Source organism: Oncorhynchus nerka, linkage group LG25 (genome assembly GCF_034236695.1).
Source record: "Oncorhynchus nerka isolate Pitt River linkage group LG25, Oner_Uvic_2.0, whole genome shotgun sequence".
NCBI lineage: Eukaryota > Metazoa > Chordata > Actinopteri > Salmoniformes > Salmonidae > Oncorhynchus > Oncorhynchus nerka.
The window spans coordinates 1,397,288-1,416,521 of NC_088420.1; the positions used below are offsets into that span (position 1 = coordinate 1,397,288).

At 47.0% G+C, this 19,234-nt stretch overlaps 1 protein-coding gene across 1 annotated transcript in view; it reads left to right on the forward strand.

Annotated features, from left to right (window-relative positions):
- Positions 1-19,234, forward strand: part of LOC115126695 (cytoplasmic FMR1-interacting protein 1 homolog) — a 129,604-nt gene that overhangs the window by 26,822 nt on the left and 83,548 nt on the right. The window contains 3 exon segments of the mRNA XM_065009462.1: positions 5,773-5,898; positions 7,716-7,882; positions 8,065-8,212. Coding sequence (XP_064865534.1) covers positions 5,773-5,898; positions 7,716-7,882; positions 8,065-8,212 — 441 coding nt within the window.

A 19,234-nucleotide genomic window follows, 5' to 3' on the forward strand; every position in this document is an offset into this window, starting at 1 on the left:
CCCTTAACAAAGAGTTGCAGTCTGTTTTGGAATGGGTGGCCAGTAATAAACGGGTCTTGAACATCTCTAAAACTAAGAGCAGTGTATTTGGTACAAATCATTCCCTATGTTGTAGACCTCTGCTGAATCTGGTAATGAAGGCTGTTGAACAAGTTGAGGAGAGTAAATTACATGGGGTTTTATCTGTCTTTTTCGTTATGTGTTGGACCCCAGTAAGACTAGCTGTCGCAGTTGGCTAATGGGGATCTTAATAAATCAGATCACACCCTAACCAACACACTTCATGGAAGTGGTGAGGTCCTACATCCCAAGTGATGGTGCCTTTGACGACAAAGACTATAGTGGAGACGACCCTCACAGACAGACACCTGCCAGAGACTTACTATCAGGGTGGGCAAACTGATTTCTCTCCCATATCATCCCAGTTCACACTGTGACTACTGTCAGAGAGGAAGAGGAAGAGAGAGGCGCAAAATCTGTCTCCCTGCGGCAGGTGACATTGTTTCGCCCACCAAGCAAGGAGTTTTTGTATGGAGGACAATGAAAGAGTGTCGAATTTGGCCAACAAACTGAATGGCTTATTTGATTGAATACAAGTTTAGTAAATCTTAAGTTGTTACGAGTGTATTGATATACAGTAAGTGGGACACGTGACATCCCGGAGTTATCTTAATGGCTATGCATATTCATGACATGACATGAGGCTAGGCATAGCATCTCTTTCCAATGAATACAGGCAGTTGATAGCAACAACCCTCATCGAATATTCAAAAAAGGATTACAAAAATGAGCTATCCACCAATCCAAAGAAAGGATAGGCGAGAGCTAGACCGCCTTCCATGCTGTCTTGTGGACAACTGCTCCCATTTTTAGGGCGCAGAGACATCTTGTCAGTATATCCATAATCTTTCCTATTGTCTTCCCTGTTGCCCACAGTCTCTCCTCAAGGTCTTTAAACACACATTTTTTTTTTCAGTTCTCTCTTTCTGCTCTCTCTCTTTCTGCTCTTTCTCTCTCTCTTTCTCTCTTTCTCTCTTTCTGCTCTCTCTCTTTGTGCTCTTTCTCTCTCTCTTTCTTTCTGCTCTCTCTCTTTCTGCTCTTTCTCTCTTTCTGCTCTCTCTTTTGGCTCCACACTGACTCTGTACCGTAACACCCTGTATTTAGCCTCCACATTGACTCTGTACCGGTACCCCTTGTATATAGCCTCCACATTGACTCTGTACCGATACCCCTTGTATATAGCCTCCACTTTGACTCTGTACCGGTACCCCCTGTATATAGCCTCCACATTGACTCTGTACCGGTACCCCCTGTATATAGCCTCCACATTGACTCTGTACCGGTACCCCCTGTATATAGCCTCCACATTGACTCTGTACCGGTACCCCCTGTATATAGCCTCCACACTGACTCTGTACCGGTACCCCCTGTATATAGCCTCCACATTGACTCTGTACCGGTACCCCCTGTATATAGTCTCCACATTGACTCTGTACCGTAATACCCTGTATATAACCTTCACATTGACTCTGTACCAGTACCCCCTGTATATAGCCTCCACATTGACTCTGTACTGGTACCCCCTGTATATAGCCTCCACATTGACTCTGTACCGTAACACCCTGTATATAGCCTCCACGTGGACTCTGTACTGTTACCCCCTGTATATACCCTCCACATTGACTCTGTACCGTAACACCCTGTATATAGCCTCCACATTGACTCTGTACCGGTACCCCCTGTATATAGCCTCCACATTGACTCTGTACCGGTACCCCTGTATATAGCCTCCACATTGACTCTGTACCGGTACCCCCTGTATATAGCCTCCACATTGACTCTGTACTGGTACCACCTGTATATAGCCTCCACATTGACTCTGTAACACCTGTATATAGCCTCCACATTGACTCTGTACCGTTACACCCTGTATATAGCCTCCACATTGACTCTGTACTTTAACACCCTGTATATAGCCACCACATTGACTCTGTACCGGTACCCCCTGTATTTAGCCTCCACATTGACTCTGTACCGGTACCCCCTGTATATAGCCTCCACATTGACTCTGTACCGGTACCCCCTGTATATAGCCTCCACGTTGACTCTGTACCGGTACCCCCTGTATATAACCTCCACATTGACTCTGTACCAGTACCCCCTGTATATAGTCTCCACGTTGACTCTGTACCGGTACCCCCTGTATATAGCCTCCACATTGACTCTGTACCGGTACCCCTGTATATAGCCTCCACATTGACTCTGTACCGGTACCCCTGTATATAGCCTCCACATTGACTCTGTACTGGTACCACCTGTATATAGCCTCCACATTGACTCTGTAACACCTGTATATAGCCTCCACATTGACTCTGTACCGTTACACCCTGTATATAGCCTCCACATTGACTCTGTACTTTAACACCCTGTATATAGCCACCACATTGACTCTGTACCGTTACACCCTGTATATAGCCTCCACATTGACTCTGTACTTTAACACCCTGTATATAGCCACCACATTGACTCTGTACCGGTACCCCCTGTATTTAGCCTCCACATTGACTCTGTACCGGTACCCCCTGTATATAGCCTCCACGTTGACTCTGTACCGGTACCCCCTGTATATAACCTCCACATTGACTCTGTACCAGTACCCCCTGTATATAGTCTCCACGTTGACTCTGTACCGGTACCCCCTGTATATAGTCTCCACATTGACTCTGTACCGGTACCCCCTGTATATAGCCTCCACATTGACTCTGTACCGGTACCCCCTGTATATCGCCTCCACACTGACTCTGTACCGGTACCCCCTGTATATAGCCTCCACATTGACTCTGTACCGGTACCCCCTGTATATAGTCTCCACATTGACTCTGTACCGTAATACCCTGTATATAACCTTCACATTGACTCTGTACCAGTACCCCCTGTATATAGCCTCCACATTGACTCTGTACTGGTACCCCCTGTATATAGCCTCCACATTGACTCTGTACCGTAACACCCTGTATATAGCCTCCACGTGGACTCTGTACTGTTACCCCCTGTATATACCCTCCACATTGACTCTGTACCGTAACACCCTGTATATAGCCTCCACATTGACTCTGTACCGGTACCCCCTGTATATAGCCTCCACATTGACTCTGTACCGGTACCCCCTGTATATAGCCTCCACATTGACTCTGTACCGGTACCCCCTGTATATAGCCTCCACATTGACTCTGTACTGGTACCACCTGTATATAGCCTCCACATTGACTCTGTAACACCTGTATATAGCCTCCACATTGACTCTGTACCGTTACACCCTGTATATAGCCTCCACATTGACTCTGTACTTTAACACCCTGTATATAGCCACCACATTGACTCTGTACCGGTACCCGCTGTATTTAGCCTCCACATTGACTCTGTACCGGTACCCCCTGTATATAGCCTCCACATTGACTCTGTACCGGTACCCCCTGTATATAGCCTCCACGTTGACTCTGTACCGGTACCCCCTGTATATAACCTCCACATTGACTCTGTACCAGTACCCCCTGTATATAGTCTCCACGTTGACTCTGTACCGGTACCCCCTGTATATAGCCTCCACATTGACTCTGTACCGGTACCCCCTGTATATAGCCTCCACATTGACTCTGTACCGGTACCCCCTGTATATAGCCTCCACATTGACTCTGTACTGGTACCACCTGTATATAGCCTCCACATTGACTCTGTAACACCTGTATATAGCCTCCACATTGACTCTGTACCGTTACACCCTGTATATAGCCTCCACATTGACTCTGTACTTTAACACCCTGTATATAGCCACCACATTGACTCTGTACCGTTACACCCTGTATATAGCCTCCACATTGACTCTGTACTTTAACACCCTGTATATAGCCACCACATTGACTCTGTACCGGTACCCCCTGTATTTAGCCTCCACATTGACTCCGTACCGGTACCCCCTGTATATAGCCTCCACGTTGACTCTGTACCGGTACCCCCTGTATATAACCTCCACATTGACTCTGTACCAGTACCCCCTGTATATAGTCTCCACGTTGACTCTGTACCGGTACCCCCTGTATATAGTCTCCACATTGACTCTGTACCGGTACCCCCTTTATATAGTCTCCACATTGACTCTGTACCGTAACACCCTGTATATAGCCTCCACATTGACTCTGTACCGGTACCCCTTGTATATAGCCTCCACATTGACTCTGTACCGTAACACCCTGTATATAGCCTCCACATTGACTCTGTACCGTAATACCCTGTATATAGCCTCCACATTGACTCTGTACTGGTACCCCCTGTATATAGCCTCCACGTTGACTCTGTACCGGTACCCCCTGTATATAGTCTCCACATTGACTCTGTACCGGTACCCCCTGTATATAGTCTCCACATTGACTCTGTACCGGTACCCCCTGTATATAGTCTCCACATTGACTCTGTACCGTAATACCCTGTATATAGCCTCCACATTGACTCTGTACCGTAACACCCTGTATATAGCCTCCACATTGACTCTGTACCGTAACACCCTGTATATAGCCTCCACATTGACTCTGTACCGTAACACCCTGTATATAGCCTCCACATTGACTCTGTACCGTAACACCCTGTATATAGCCTCCACATTGACTCTGTACCGGTACCCCCTGTATATAGCCTCCACATTGACTCTGTACCGTAATACCCTGTATATAGCCTCCACATTGACTCTGTACCAGTACCCCCTGTATATAGCCTCCACATGGGCTCTGTACCAGTATCCCCTGTATATAGCCTCCACATTGGCTCTGTACCGGTACACCCTGTATATAGCCTCCACATTGACTCTGTACCGTAACACCCTGTATATTTCCTCCACATTGACTCTGTACCGTAACACCCTGTATATAGCCTCCACATTGACTCTGTACCGGTACCCCCTGTATATAGCCTCCACATTGACTCTGTACCGTAATACCCTGTATATAGCCTCCACATTGACTCTGTACCAGTACCCCCTGTATATAGCCTCCACATTGGCTCTGTACCAGTACCCCCTGTATATAGCCTCCACATTGACTCTGTACCGGTACCCCCTGTATATAGCCTCCACATTGACTCTGTACCGTAACACCCTGTATATAGCCTCCACATTGACTCTGTACCGTAACACCCTGTATATTTCCTCCACATTGACTCTGTACCGGTACACCCTGTATATAGCCTCCACATTGACTCTGTACCGTAATACCCTGTATATAGTCTCCACATTGACTCTGTACCGTAATACCCTGTATATAGCCTCCACATTGACTCTGTACCGTAATACCCTGTATATAGCCTCCACATTGACTCTGTACCGTAACACCCTGTATATAGCCTTCACATTGACTCTGTACCGTAATACCCTGTATATAGCCTCCACATTGACTCTGTACCGTAATACCCTGTATATAGCCTCCACATTGACTCTGTACTGGTACCCCCTGTATATATCCTCCACATTGACTCTGTACCGTAATACCCTGTATATAGCCCCACTATTGTTATTTACTGTTGCTCTTTAACTATTTGTTATTCTTATCTCTTACTTATTTTGTTGTTGGTATTTTCTTAACTGTATTGTTGGTTAAGGGATTGTAAGTAAGCGTTTCACTGTTGTATTCGGTGCATGTGACACCTTACATTTTTTGGGGGATTTGATAATGTTGATGATGTTGATGATGTTGATAATGATGATGATGAAGACAACTCTTCCTGCAGTACTCGTGGAAGCTGGTTCATCCAACGGATAAGTACTCGAACAAGGAGTGTCCTGACAACGCGGAGGAGTATGAACGAGCTACACGATACAACTACACCATTGAGGAGAAGTTTGCCCTTGTCGAGGTCAGTTTACTACCTTTTCCCTCCACAATCTGTCTGTTGTCCATTCACCCGAGCCTGGTCCTGTCTCTGTTTCTGCTGTCTAGCCATCTGTTCTGGTCATTACCTAGCCTGGTCATTACCTAGCCTGGTCCCATATCTGTTTCTGCTGTCTAGCCAGCTCTTCTGGTCATTACCTATTCTGGTCATTACCTAGCCTGGTCATTACCTAGCCTGGTCCCATATCTGTTTCTGCTGTCTAGCCAGCTGTTCTGGTCATTACCTAGCCTGGTCGTTACCTAGCCTGGTCGTTACCTAGCCTGGTCGTTACCTAGCCTGGTCGTTACCTATTCTGGTCGTTACCTAGCCTGGTCATTACCTAGCCTGGTCATTACCTAGCCTGGTCCCATATCTGTTTCTGCTGTCTAGCCAGCTGTTCTGGTCATTACCTAGCCTGGTCGTTGCCTAGCCTGGTCGTTGCCTAGCCTGGTCATTACCTAGCCTGGTCGTTACCTAGCCTGGTCGTTACCTAGCCTGGTCGTTACCTAGCCTGGTCATTACCTAGCCTGGTCGTTACCTAGCCTGGTCGTTACCTAGCCTGGTCATTACCTAGCCTGGTCGTTACCTATTCTGGTCATTACCTAGCCTGGTCATTACCTAGCCTGGTCCCATATCTGTTTCTGCTGTCTAGCCAGCTGTTCTGGTCATTACCTAGCCTGGTCATTACCTAGCCTGGTCATTACCTAGCCTGGTCGTTACCTAGCCTGGTCGTTACCTAGCCTGGTCGTTACCTATTCTGGTCATTACCTAGCCTGGTCATTACCTAGCCTGGTCGTTACCTAGCCTGGTCGTTACCTAGCCTGGTCGTTACCTATTCTGGTCGTTACCTATTCTGGTCGTTACCTAGCCTGGTCGTTACCTATTCTGGTCGTTACCTAGCCTGGTCGTTACCTAGCCTGGTCGTTATCTAGCCTGGTCGTTACCTAGCCTGGTCGTTATCTAGCCTGGTCGTTATCTAGCCTGGTCGTTATCTAGCCTGGTCGTTACCTAGCCTGGTCGTTACCTAGCCTGGTCGTTACCTATTCTGGTCGTTACCTATTCTGGTCATTATCTAGTCTGGTCATTACCTATTCTGGTCGTTACCTAGCCTGGTCGTTACCTATTCTGGTCGTTACCTATTCTGGTCGTTACCTATTCTGGTCGTTACCTATTCTGGTCGTTACCTATTCTGGTCGTTACCTATTCTGGTCGTTACCTAGCCTGGTCGTTACCTAGCCTGGTCGTTACCTATTCTGGTCGTTACCTATTCTGGTTACCTAGCCTGGTCGTTACCTAGCCTGGTCGTTACCTAGCCTGGTCGTTACCTAGCCTGGACTAACTAACCTGTCTCTAGGTGTGTTAGAGACGAACTAACCTGTCCCTAGGTGTGTTAGAGACTAACTGACCTGTCTCTAGGTGTGTTAGACTAGCTAACCTGTCTCTAGGTGTGTTAGAGACTAACTAACCTGTCTCTAGGTGTGTTAGAGACTCACTAACCTGTCTCTAGGTGTGTTAGAGACTAACTAACCTGTCTCTAGGTGTGTTAGAGACTAACTAACCGTGAGGTGGTCCTTCCCTCCAGGTGATGGCCATGATAAAGGGTTTATAAATGTATGTCTGAGGCGTGTTCCTGTCTCTAGGTGTGTTAGACTAACTAACCTGCCTCTAGGTGTGTTAGACTAACTAACCTGCCTCTAGGTGTGTTAGACTAACTAACCTGTCTCTAGGTGTGTTAGAGACTAACTGACCTGTCTCTAGGTGTGTTAGAGACTAACTAACCGTGAGGTGGTCCTTCCCTCCAGGTGATGGCCATGATAAAGGGTTTACAGGTCCTGATGGGCCGTATGGAGTCGGTGTTTAACCACGCTATCCGCCACACCATCTACTCGGCCCTGCAGGACTTCGCCCAGCTCACCCTGAGAGACCCGCTACGGCAGGCCATCAAGAAGAAGAAGAGCGTGGTGCAGAGGTACTACCGAACACACAGGACCCCACAAAACATCCTTGATGGGGGGGGGGGGGGGGGGCAGAGTTCTCCAGCTAGTGCAGGGTTTTTGTTCCCTACCTGCTTTATCATCTCCAGTGTCAGAGTGTCAGACCCCTGATGTGAACTGAGAGTTTTTCATGTATGTGGTGCTGTTCTCTCCCCAGTGTCCTGCAGGCCATCAGGAAGACCATCTGTGATTGGGAGACAGGGCGTGAGCCCCACAATGACCCTGCCCTGCGAGGAGAGAAAGACCCCAAGGGAGGCTTTGACATCAAGGTCCCCCGCCGTGCCGTCGGCCCCTCCAGCACACAGGTCTGTCACCGCTCTGTGTCTACGATTACTACTACAGACCGCCATCGCTGTAACCTGACTCTCACACGTTGTCTCCTTTTTACCATCACAGCCTCCTATCTTAGTCATGTCATGACGTCATACCATTGTCGTTCTCACAGTGCCTATATAACCTCAACTGTAATCTGACGGAAAATGTATCAGCTGTACCATAGCATTAGCTTTTTCTAGATCACTAATGATCTGTTATGTTATACATGACAGAGTTATCAGCCCAGTCCTGCCCTCTAGGAGTACATCACTAATGATCTGTTATGTTATAAATGACAGAGTTATCAGCCCAGTCCTGCCCTCTAGGAGTACATCACTAATCTCACCGTGCTTCTACACCTGCATTGTTTGCTGTTTGGGGTTTTAGGCTGGGTTTCTGTACAGCACTTTGAGACATCAGCTGATGTACGAAGGGCTATATAAATAAATTTGATTTGATTTGATTTAATCTCCGTTCCAAAGAGAGTGAACCCAGCTAGCACATAGCGTTCTGAGAACCATGTTTCTCAGAGCTTGGTGAGAACGTGATTGTCTATGATTATTTGGCATAGAACCTTCCCACAACATTCTGGAAATGGTGCAGGATAGTTGCTTGGCTTTGGAACATTCTCAATACATTTAAAGAACTAAACATTTATTTTATTTTTTTTATCCTACATTTCCAGACACTAGTTCCTCCATGGAATGAGTTTGACACCCCTGCTTTAACAGAATGTTTAATAAAAGTTCAAACATGGTTACATTTCATTTAAACTTTGATAATGTCCTAGGAAAGTTCTCCAACTGTTTTGACATTGGGAATGTTTTCAAATAGTTCAGAGAACGTTAAGAAACAACGTTGTTCTGTGCGAATATCAGTACTTCCTCATCACGCTTCCTAAAGGTTTCCTTCATGGTTCTTTTTAAAGTCATGTTTTCAAATAGTTCAGAGAACGTTAAGAAACAACGTTGTTCTGTGCGAATATCAGTACTTCCTCATCACGCTTCCTAAAGGTTTCCTTCATGGTTCTTTTTAAAGTCATGTTCTCAAATTGCTCGGAGAACGTTAAGAAACAACGTTGTTCTGTGCGAATATCAGTACTTCCTCATCACGCTTCCTAAAGGTTTCCTTCATGGTTCTTTTTAAAGTCATGTTTTCAAATAGTTCAGAGAACGTTAAGAAACAACGTTGTTCTGTGCGAATATCAGTACTTCCTCATCACGCTTCCTAAAGGTTTCCTCATGGTTCTTTTTAAAGTCATGTTCTCAAATTGCTCGGAGAACGTTAAGAAACAACGTTGTTCTGTGCGAATATCAGTACTTCCTCATCACGCTTCCTAAAGGTTTCCTTCATGGTTCTTTTTAAAGTCATGTTCTCAAATTGCTCGGAGAACGTTAAGAAACAACGTTGTTCTGTGCGAATATCAGTACTTCCTCATCACGCTTCCTAAAGGTTTCCTTCATGGTTCTTTTTAAAGTCATGTTCTCAAATTGCTCAGAGAACGTTAAAGAAACAACGTTGTTTGTACATCCACTGAACAGTCCACCACATTTCTCATGTGGTTCTATTTAAATGTCATGTTTTTGCTACATTCTGGAAAAGATAAAACCATTTTTTTGGACTTTTTTGTTCTCAGAATGTATGTTTCACTTTTATGTCAGTTCTTGACTAAATTCTGTGAAATTTAATTGTGCACATTAAAATCAATAAGCTTTTAAACTCCGTTCTCAGAACATGATAAAATTGTTCCATTAAAAACGACAAGAAAACTTTAGTAAACATTCAGAGAACGTTTTAAGAATGTATTTAAAAACATTCCATTCCGTTCTCAGCATCAACTAAACTCTCTCTGTCCTCCATCTTGTTAATAAGTGTGTTCAGGTGTGTTGACCACACCTGATGTTAATGGTGATTCCTTTGAAATTGGGTCTGTCTGAATAGACCAACATGGCATGCTGTCTCCCCCTCTGAATAGACCAACATGGCATGCTGTCTCCCCCTCTGAATAGACCAACATGGCATGCTGTCTCCCCCTCTGAATAGACCAACATGGCATGCTGTCTCCCTCTCTGAATAGACCAACATGGCATGCTGTCTCCCTCTCGGTGGTGCAGTGGGTCGGGCTCGGCCCCCGCTCCTCTGTCTGAATAGACCAACATGGCATGCTGTCTCCCCCTCTGAATAGACCAACATGGCATGCTGTCTCCCCCTCTGAATAGACCAACATGGCATGCTGTCTCCCCCTCTGAATTGACCAACATGGCATGCTGTCTCCCCCTCTGAATAGACCAACATGGCATGCTGTCTCCCCCTCTGAATAGACCAACATGGCATGCTGTCTCCCCCTCTGAATAGACCAACATGGCATGCTGTCTCCCCCTCTGAATAGACCAACATGGCATGCTGTCTCCCCCTCTGAATAGACCAACATAGCATGCTGTCTCCCCCTCTGAATAGACGAACATGGCATGCTGTCTCTCCCTCTGAATAGACGAACATGGCATGCTGTCTCCCTCTCGGTGGTGCAGTGGGTCGGGGCTCGGCCCCCGCTCCTCTGTCTGAATAGACCAACATGGCATGCTGTCTCCCTCTCGGTGGTGCAGTGGGTCGGGCTCGGCCCCCGCTCCTCTGTCTGAATAGACCAACATGGCATGCTGTCTCCCCCTCTGAATAGACCAACATGGCATGCTGTCTCCCCCTCTGAATAGACCAACATGGCATGCTGTCTCCCCCTCTGAATAGACCAACATGGCATGCTGTCTCCCCCTCTGAATAGACCAACATGGCATGCTGTCTCCCCCTCTGAATAGACCAACATGGCATGCTGTCTCCCCCTCTGAATAGACCAACATGGCATGCTGTCTCCCCCTCTGAATAGACCAACATGGCATGCTGTCTCCCCCTCTGAATAGACCAACATGGCATGCTGTCTCCCTCTCTGAATAGACCAACATGGCATGCTGTCTCCCTCTCTGAATAGACCAACATGGCATGCTGTCTCCCTCTCGGTGGTGCAGTGGGTCGGGCTCGGCCCCCGCTCCTCTGTCTGAATAGACCAACATGGCATGCTGTCTCCCCCTCTGAATAGACCAACATGGCATGCTGTCTCCCCTCTGAATAGACCAACATGGCATGCTGTCTCCTCTGAATTGACCAACATGGCATGCTGTCTCCCCCTCTGAATAGACCAACATGGCATGCTGTCTCCCCCTCTGAATAGACCAACATGGCATGCTGTCTCCCCCTCTGAATAGACCAACATGGCATGCTGTCTCCCCCTCTGAATAGACCAACATGGCATGCTGTCTCCCCCTCTGAATAGACCAACATGGCATGCTGTCTCCCTCTCTGAATAGACCAACATGGCATGCTGTCTCCCCCTCTGAATAGACCAACATAGCATGCTGTCTCCCCCTCTGAATAGACGAACATGGCATGCTGTCTCCCCCTCTGAATAGACGAACATGGCATGCTGTCTCTCCCTCTGAATAGACGAACATGGCATGCTGTCTCCCTCTCGGTGGTGCAGTGGGTCGGGGCTCGGCCCCCGCTCCTCTGTCTGAATAGACCAACATGGCATGCTGTCTCCCTCTCGGTGGTGCAGTGGGTCGGGGCTCGGCCCCCGCTCCTCTGTCTGAATAGACCAACATGGCATGCTGTCTCCCTCTCGGTGGTGCAGTGGGTCGGGCTCGGCCCCCGCTCCTCTGTCTGAATAGACCAACATGGCATGCTGTCTCCCTCTCGGTGGTGCAGTGGGTCGGGCTCGGCCCCCGCTCCTCTGTCTGAATAGACCAACATGGCATGCTGTCTCCCTCTCGGTGGTGCAGTGGGTCGGGGCTCGGCCCCCGCTCCTCTGTCTGAATAGACCAACATGGCATGCTGTCTCCCTCTCGGTGGTGCAGTGGACTAATTCCACAGATAGAGAACAGAAGATCAATAGGTTTGAATCTCACTGATGCCTTGTCACAATAAAAAATGTGTTTTTATTATTAATGTCTGTCTGTGCTTGGAGTTCAAAACAGTTAACCCAAAATAATCTAGCAGTGTTATTAAAAGTCTTTTTGAAACATTCAGTAACGTTTAAGGAAGTTATTCATAAACAACTAAATATAATTTCAGTTCTCAGAGCGGTAATAAAACCTCCCAGGACAACGTTCTCAGAACCTTCCTGGAACCAGAGTAAAACGTTCTCAGAACTTTCCTGGAACCAGAGTAAAACGTTCTCAGAACCTTCCTGGAACCAGAGTAAAACGTTCTCAGAACCTTCCTGGAACCAGAGTAAAACGTTCTCAGAACCTTCCTGGAACCAGAGTAAAACGTTCTCAGAACCTTCCTGGAACCAGAGTAAAACGTTCTCAGAACCTTCCTGGAACCAGAGTAAAACGTTCTCAGAACCTTCCTGGAACCCAAAAATAAATGTTCCTAGAACAGGCAAAATGTTCACTTCTGTTCTCAAAACATTTAAAAAACCTGTCAGGAAACGTATGGCTTCATTCCCACAATCAATGTCAAAGCAAAAACACAAGTTTCCACAACTTCCAAGCTGGGAGAGCTCTATGCAACGGGTGTTGATCCAGCCTGAAGCCATGTTATTTCTCGCTACACTTTGAAGCAGTCTAACGTAATCAAATCAAATGTATTTATAAAGCCCTGTCACGACTTCCTCCGAAGTCGGTTCCTCTCCTTGTTCGGGTGGCGGTCGGCGTCACCGGGCTTCTAGCCATCGTCGATCCACTTTTAATTTTCCATTTATTTTGTCTTGTTTTCCTACACACCTGGTTCTCATTTCCCTCATTAAGTGCTGTTTGTTTCACTGCCACCAGTTACACACCCCCTTACAGAGTCTTGTTTCACTGCAACACACCCCTTTATAGAGTCTTGTTTCACTGCCACCAGTTACACACCCCTTTACAGAGTCTTGTTTCACTGCAACACACCCCTTTACAGAGTCGTGTTTCACTGCCACCAGTTACACACCCCTTTACAGTGTCTTGTTTCACTGCCACCAGTTACACACCCCTTTACAGAGTCTTGTTTCACTGCCACCAGTTACACACCCCTTTACAGAGTCTTGTTTCACTGCCACCGGTTACACACCCCTTTACAGAGTCTTGTTTCACTGCAACACACCCCTTTACAGAGTCTTGTTTCACTGCCACCAGTTACACACCCCTTTACAGAGTCTTGTTTCACTGCCACCAGTTACACACCCCTTTACAGAGTCTTGTTTCACTGCCACCGGTTACACACCCCTTTACAGAGTCTTGTTTCACTGCAACACACCCCTTTACAGAGTCTTGTTTCACTGCCACCGGTTACACACCCCTTTACAGAGTCTTGTTTCACTGCCACCGGTTACACACCCCTTTACAGAGTCTTGTTTCACTGCCACCAGTTACACACCCCTTTACAGAGTCTTGTTTCACTGCCACCGGTTACACACCCCTTTACAGAGTCTTGTTTCACTGCCACCAGTTACACAGCTCTTTACAGAGTCTTGTTTCACTGCCACCAGTTACACACCCCTTTACAGAGTCTTGTTTCACTGCCACCAGTTACACACCCCTTTACAGAGTCTTGTTTCACTGCAACACACCCCTTTACAGAGTCTTGTTTCACTGCCACCGGTTACACACCCCTTTACAGAGTCTTGTTTCACTGCCACCAGTTACACAGCTCTTTACAGAGTCTTGTTTCACTGCCACCAGTTACACCCCTTTACAGAGTCTTGTTTCACTGCCACCAGTTACACACCCCTTTACAGAGTCTTGTTTCACTGCAACACACCCCTTTACAGAGTCTTGTTTCACTGCCACCAGTTACACACCCCTTTACAGAGTCTTGTTTCACTGCCACCAGTTACACACCCCTTTACAGAGTCTTGTTTCACTGCCACCAGTTACACACCCCTTTACAGAGTCTTGTTTCTCTGCCACCAGTTACACACCCCTTTACAGAGTCTTGTTTCACTGCCACCAGTTACACACCCCTTTACAGAGTCTTGTTTCACTGCCACCAGTTACACACCCCTTTACAGAGTCTTGTTTCACTGCAACACACCCCTTTACAGAGTCGTGTTTCACTGCCACCGGTTACACACCCCTTTACAGAGTCTTGTTTCACTGCCACCAGTTACACACCCCTTTACAGAGTCTTGTTTCACTGCAACACACCCCTTTACAGAGTCGTGTTTCACTGCCACCGGTTACACACCCCTTTACAGAGTCTTGTTTCACTGCCACCAGTTACACACCCCTTTACAGAGTCTTGTTTCACTGCCACCAGTTACATACCCCTTTACAGAGTCTTGTTTCTCTGCCACCAGTTACACACCCCTTTACAGAGTCTTGTTTCACTGCAACACACCCCTTTACAGAGTTTTGTTTCACTGCCACCAGTTACACACCCCTTTACAGTCTTGTTTCACTGCCACCAGTTACACACCCCTTTACAGAGTCTTGTTTCACTGCAACACACCCCTTTACAGAGTCTTGTTTCACTGCAACAAAGCTCTTTACAGAGTCTTGTTTCACTGCCACCGGTTACACACCCCTTTACAGAGTCTTGTTTCACTGCCACCGGTTACACACCCCTTTACAGAGTCTTGTTTCACTGCAACACACCCCTTTACAGAGTCTTGTTTCACTGCAACACACCCCTTTACAGAGTCTTGTTTCACTGCAACACACCCCTTTACAGTCTTGTTTCACTGCCACCAGTTACACACCCCTTTACAGAGTCTTGTTTCACTGCAACACACCCCTTTACAGAGTCGTGTTTCACTGCCACCGGTTACACACCCCTTTACAGAGTCTTGTTTCACTGCAACACACCCCTTTACAGAGTTTTGTTTCACTGCCACCAGTTACACACCCCTTTACAGTCTTGTTTCACTGCCACCAGTTACACACCCCTTTACAGAGTCTTGTTTCACTGCAACAAAGCTCTTTACAGAGTCTTGTTTCACTGCCACCGGTTACACACCCCTTTACAGAGTCTTGTTTCACTGCCACCGGTTACACACCCCTTTACAGAGTCTTGTTTCACTGCAACACACCCCTTTACAGAGTCTTGTTTCACTGCAACACACCCCTTTACAGTCTTGTTTCACTGCCACCAGTTACACACCCCTTTACAGAGTCTTGTTTCACTGCCACCAGTTACAAACCCCTTTACAGAGTCTTGTTTCACTGCCACCAGTTGCACACCCCTTTACAGAGTCTTGTTTCACTGCCACCAGTTACACACCCCTTTACAGAGTCTTGTTTCACTGCCACCAGTTACACACCCCTTTACAGTCTTGTTTCACTGCCACCAGTTACACACCCCTTTACAGAGTCTTGTTTCACTGCCACCAGTTACACACCCCTTTACAGAGTCTTGTTTCACTGCCACCAGTTACACACCCCTTTACAGAGTCTTGTTTCACTGCAACACACCCCTTTACAGAGTCGTGTTTCACTGCCACCGGTTACACACCCCTTTACATAGTCTTGTTTCACTGCCACCGGTTACACACCCCTTTACATAGTCTTGTTTCACTGCCACCAGTTACACACCCCTTTACAGAGTCTTGTTTCACTGCAACACACCCCTTTACAGAGTTTTGTTTCACTGCCACCAGTTACACACCCCTTTACAGTCTTGTTTCACTGCAACACACCCCTTTACAGAGTCTTGTTTCACTGCAACACACCCCTTTACAGAGTCTTGTTTCACTGCAACAAAGCTCTTTACAGAGTCTTGTTTCACTGCCACCGGTTACACCCTTTACAGAGTCTTGTTTCACTGCCACAAGTTACACACCCCTTTACAGAGTCTTGTTTCACTGCCACCAGTTACACCCCTTTACAGAGTCTTGTTTCACTGCCACCGGTTACACACCCCTTTACAGAGTCTTGTTTCACTGCAACACACCCCTTTACAGAGTCTTGTTTCACTGCCACATACCCCTTTACAGAGTCTTGTTTCACTGCAACACACCCCTTTACAGAGTCCTTTACCCCTTTACAGAGTCTTGTTTCACTGCAACACACCCTTTACAGAGTCTTGTTTCACTGCAACACACCCCTTTACAGAGTCTTGTTTCACTGCAACACACCCCTTTACAGAGTCTTGTTACACACCCCTTTACAGAGTCTTGTTTCACTGCAATACAGTTACACACCCCTTTACAGAGTCTTGTTTCACTGCCACCAGTTACACACCCCTTTACAGAGTCTTGTTTCACACCCCTTTACAGAGTCTTGTTTCACTGCCAGTTACACACCCCTTTACAGAGTCTTGTTTCACTGCCACCAGTTACACACCCCTTTACAGAGTCTTGTTTCACTGCCACCGGTTACACACCCCTTTACAGAGTCTTGTTTCACTGCCACCGGTTACACACCCCTTTACAGAGTCTTGTTTCACTGCCACCAGTTACACACCCCTTTACAGAGTCTTGTTTCACTGCCACCGGTTACACACCCCTTTACAGAGTCTTGTTTCACTGCCACAGAGTCGGTTACACACCCCTTTACAGAGTCTTGTTTCACTGCCACCAGTTACACACCCCTTTACAGAGTCTTGTTTCACTGCCACCAGTTACACACCCCTTTACAGAGTCTTGTTTCACTGCCACCGGTTACACCCCTTTACAGAGTCTTGTTTCACTGCAACACACCCCTTTACAGAGTCTTGTTTCACTGCCACCGGTTACACACCCCTTTACAGAGTCTTGTTTCACTGCCACCGGTTACACACCCCTTTACAGAGTCTTGTTTCACTGCCACCAGTTACACACCCCTTTACAGAGTCTTGTTTCACTGCCACCGGTTACACACCCCTTTACAGAGTCTTGTTTCACTGCCACCAGTTACACAGCTCTTTACAGAGTCTTGTTTCACTGCCACCAGTTACACACCCCTTTACAGAGTCTTGTTTCACTGCCACCAGTTACACACCCCTTTACAGAGTCTTGTTTCACTGCAACACACCCCTTTACAGAGTCTTGTTTCACTGCCACCGGTTACACACCCCTTTACAGAGTCTTGTTTCACTGCCACCAGTTACACAGCTCTTTACAGAGTCTTGTTTCACTGCCACCAGTTACACACCCCTTTACAGAGTCTTGTTTCACTGCCACCAGTTACACACCCCTTTACAGAGTCTTGTTTCACTGCAACACACCCCTTTACAGAGTCTTGTTTCACTGCCACCAGTTACACACCCCTTTACAGAGTCTTGTTTCACTGCCACCAGTTACACACCCCTTTACAGAGTCTTGTTTCACTGCCACCAGTTACACACCCCTTTACAGAGTCTTGTTTCTCTGCCACCAGTTACACACCCCTTTACAGAGTCTTGTTTCACTGCCACCAGTTACACACCCCTTTACAGAGTCTTGTTTCACTGCCACCAGTTACACACCCCTTTACAGAGTCTTGTTTCACTGCAACACACCCCTTTACAGAGTCGTGTTTCACTGCCACCGGTTACACACCCCTTTACAGAGTCTTGTTTCACTGCCACCAGTTACACACCCCTTTACAGAGTCTTGTTTCACTGCAACACACCCCTTTACAGAGTCGTGTTTCACTGCCACCGGTTACACACCCCTTTACAGAGTCTTGTTTCACTGCCACCAGTTACACACCCCTTTACAGAGTCTTGTTTCACTGCCACCAGTTACATACCCCTTTACAGAGTCTTGTTTCTCTGCCACCAGTTACACACCCCTTTACAGAGTCTTGTTTCACTGCAACACACCCCTTTACAGAGTTTTGTTTCACTGCCACCAGTTACACACCCCTTTACAGTCTTGTTTCACTGCCACCAGTTACACACCCCTTTACAGAGTCTTGTTTCACTGCAACACACCCCTTTACAGAGTCTTGTTTCACTGCAACAAAGCTCTTTACAGAGTCTTGTTTCACTGCCACCGGTTACACACCCCTTTACAGAGTCTTGTTTCACTGCCACCGGTTACACACCCCTTTACAGAGTCTTGTTTCACTGCAACACACCCCTTTACAGAGTCTTGTTTCACTGCAACACACCCCTTTACAGAGTCTTGTTTCACTGCAACACACCCCTTTACAGTCTTGTTTCACTGCCACCAGTTACACACCCCTTTACAGAGTCTTGTTTCACTGCAACACACCCCTTTACAGAGTCGTGTTTCACTGCCACCGGTTACACACCCCTTTACAGAGTCTTGTTTCACTGCCACCAGTTACACACCCCTTTACAGAGTCTTGTTTCACTGCCACCAGTTACATACCCCTTTACAGAGTCTTGTTTCTCTGCCACCAGTTACACACCCCTTTACAGAGTCTTGTTTCACTGCAACACACCCCTTTACAGAGTTTTGTTTCACTGCCACCAGTTACACACCCCTTTACAGTCTTGTTTCACTGCCACCAGTTACACACCCCTTTACAGAGTCTTGTTTCACTGCAACAAAGCTCTTTACAGAGTCTTGTTTCACTGCCACCGGTTACACACCCCTTTACAGAGTCTTGTTTCACTGCCACCGGTTACACACCCCTTTACAGAGTCTTGTTTCACTGCAACACACCCCTTTACAGAGTCTTGTTTCACTGCAACACACCCCTTTACAGTCTTGTTTCACTGCCACCAGTTACACACCCCTTTACAGAGTCTTGTTTCACTGCCACCAGTTACAAACCCCTTTACAGAGTCTTGTTTCACTGCCACCAGTTGCACACCCCTTTACAGAGTCTTGTTTCACTGCCACCAGTTACACACCCCTTTACAGAGTCTTGTTTCACTGCCACCAGTTACACACCCCTTTACAGTCTTGTTTCACTGCCACCAGTTACACACCCCTTTACAGAGTCTTGTTTCACTGCCACCAGTTACACACCCCTTTACAGAGTCTTGTTTCACTGCCACCAGTTACACACCCCTTTACAGAGTCTTGTTTCACTGCAACACACCCCTTTACAGAGTCGTGTTTCACTGCCACCGGTTACACACCCCTTTACATAGTCTTGTTTCACTGCCAC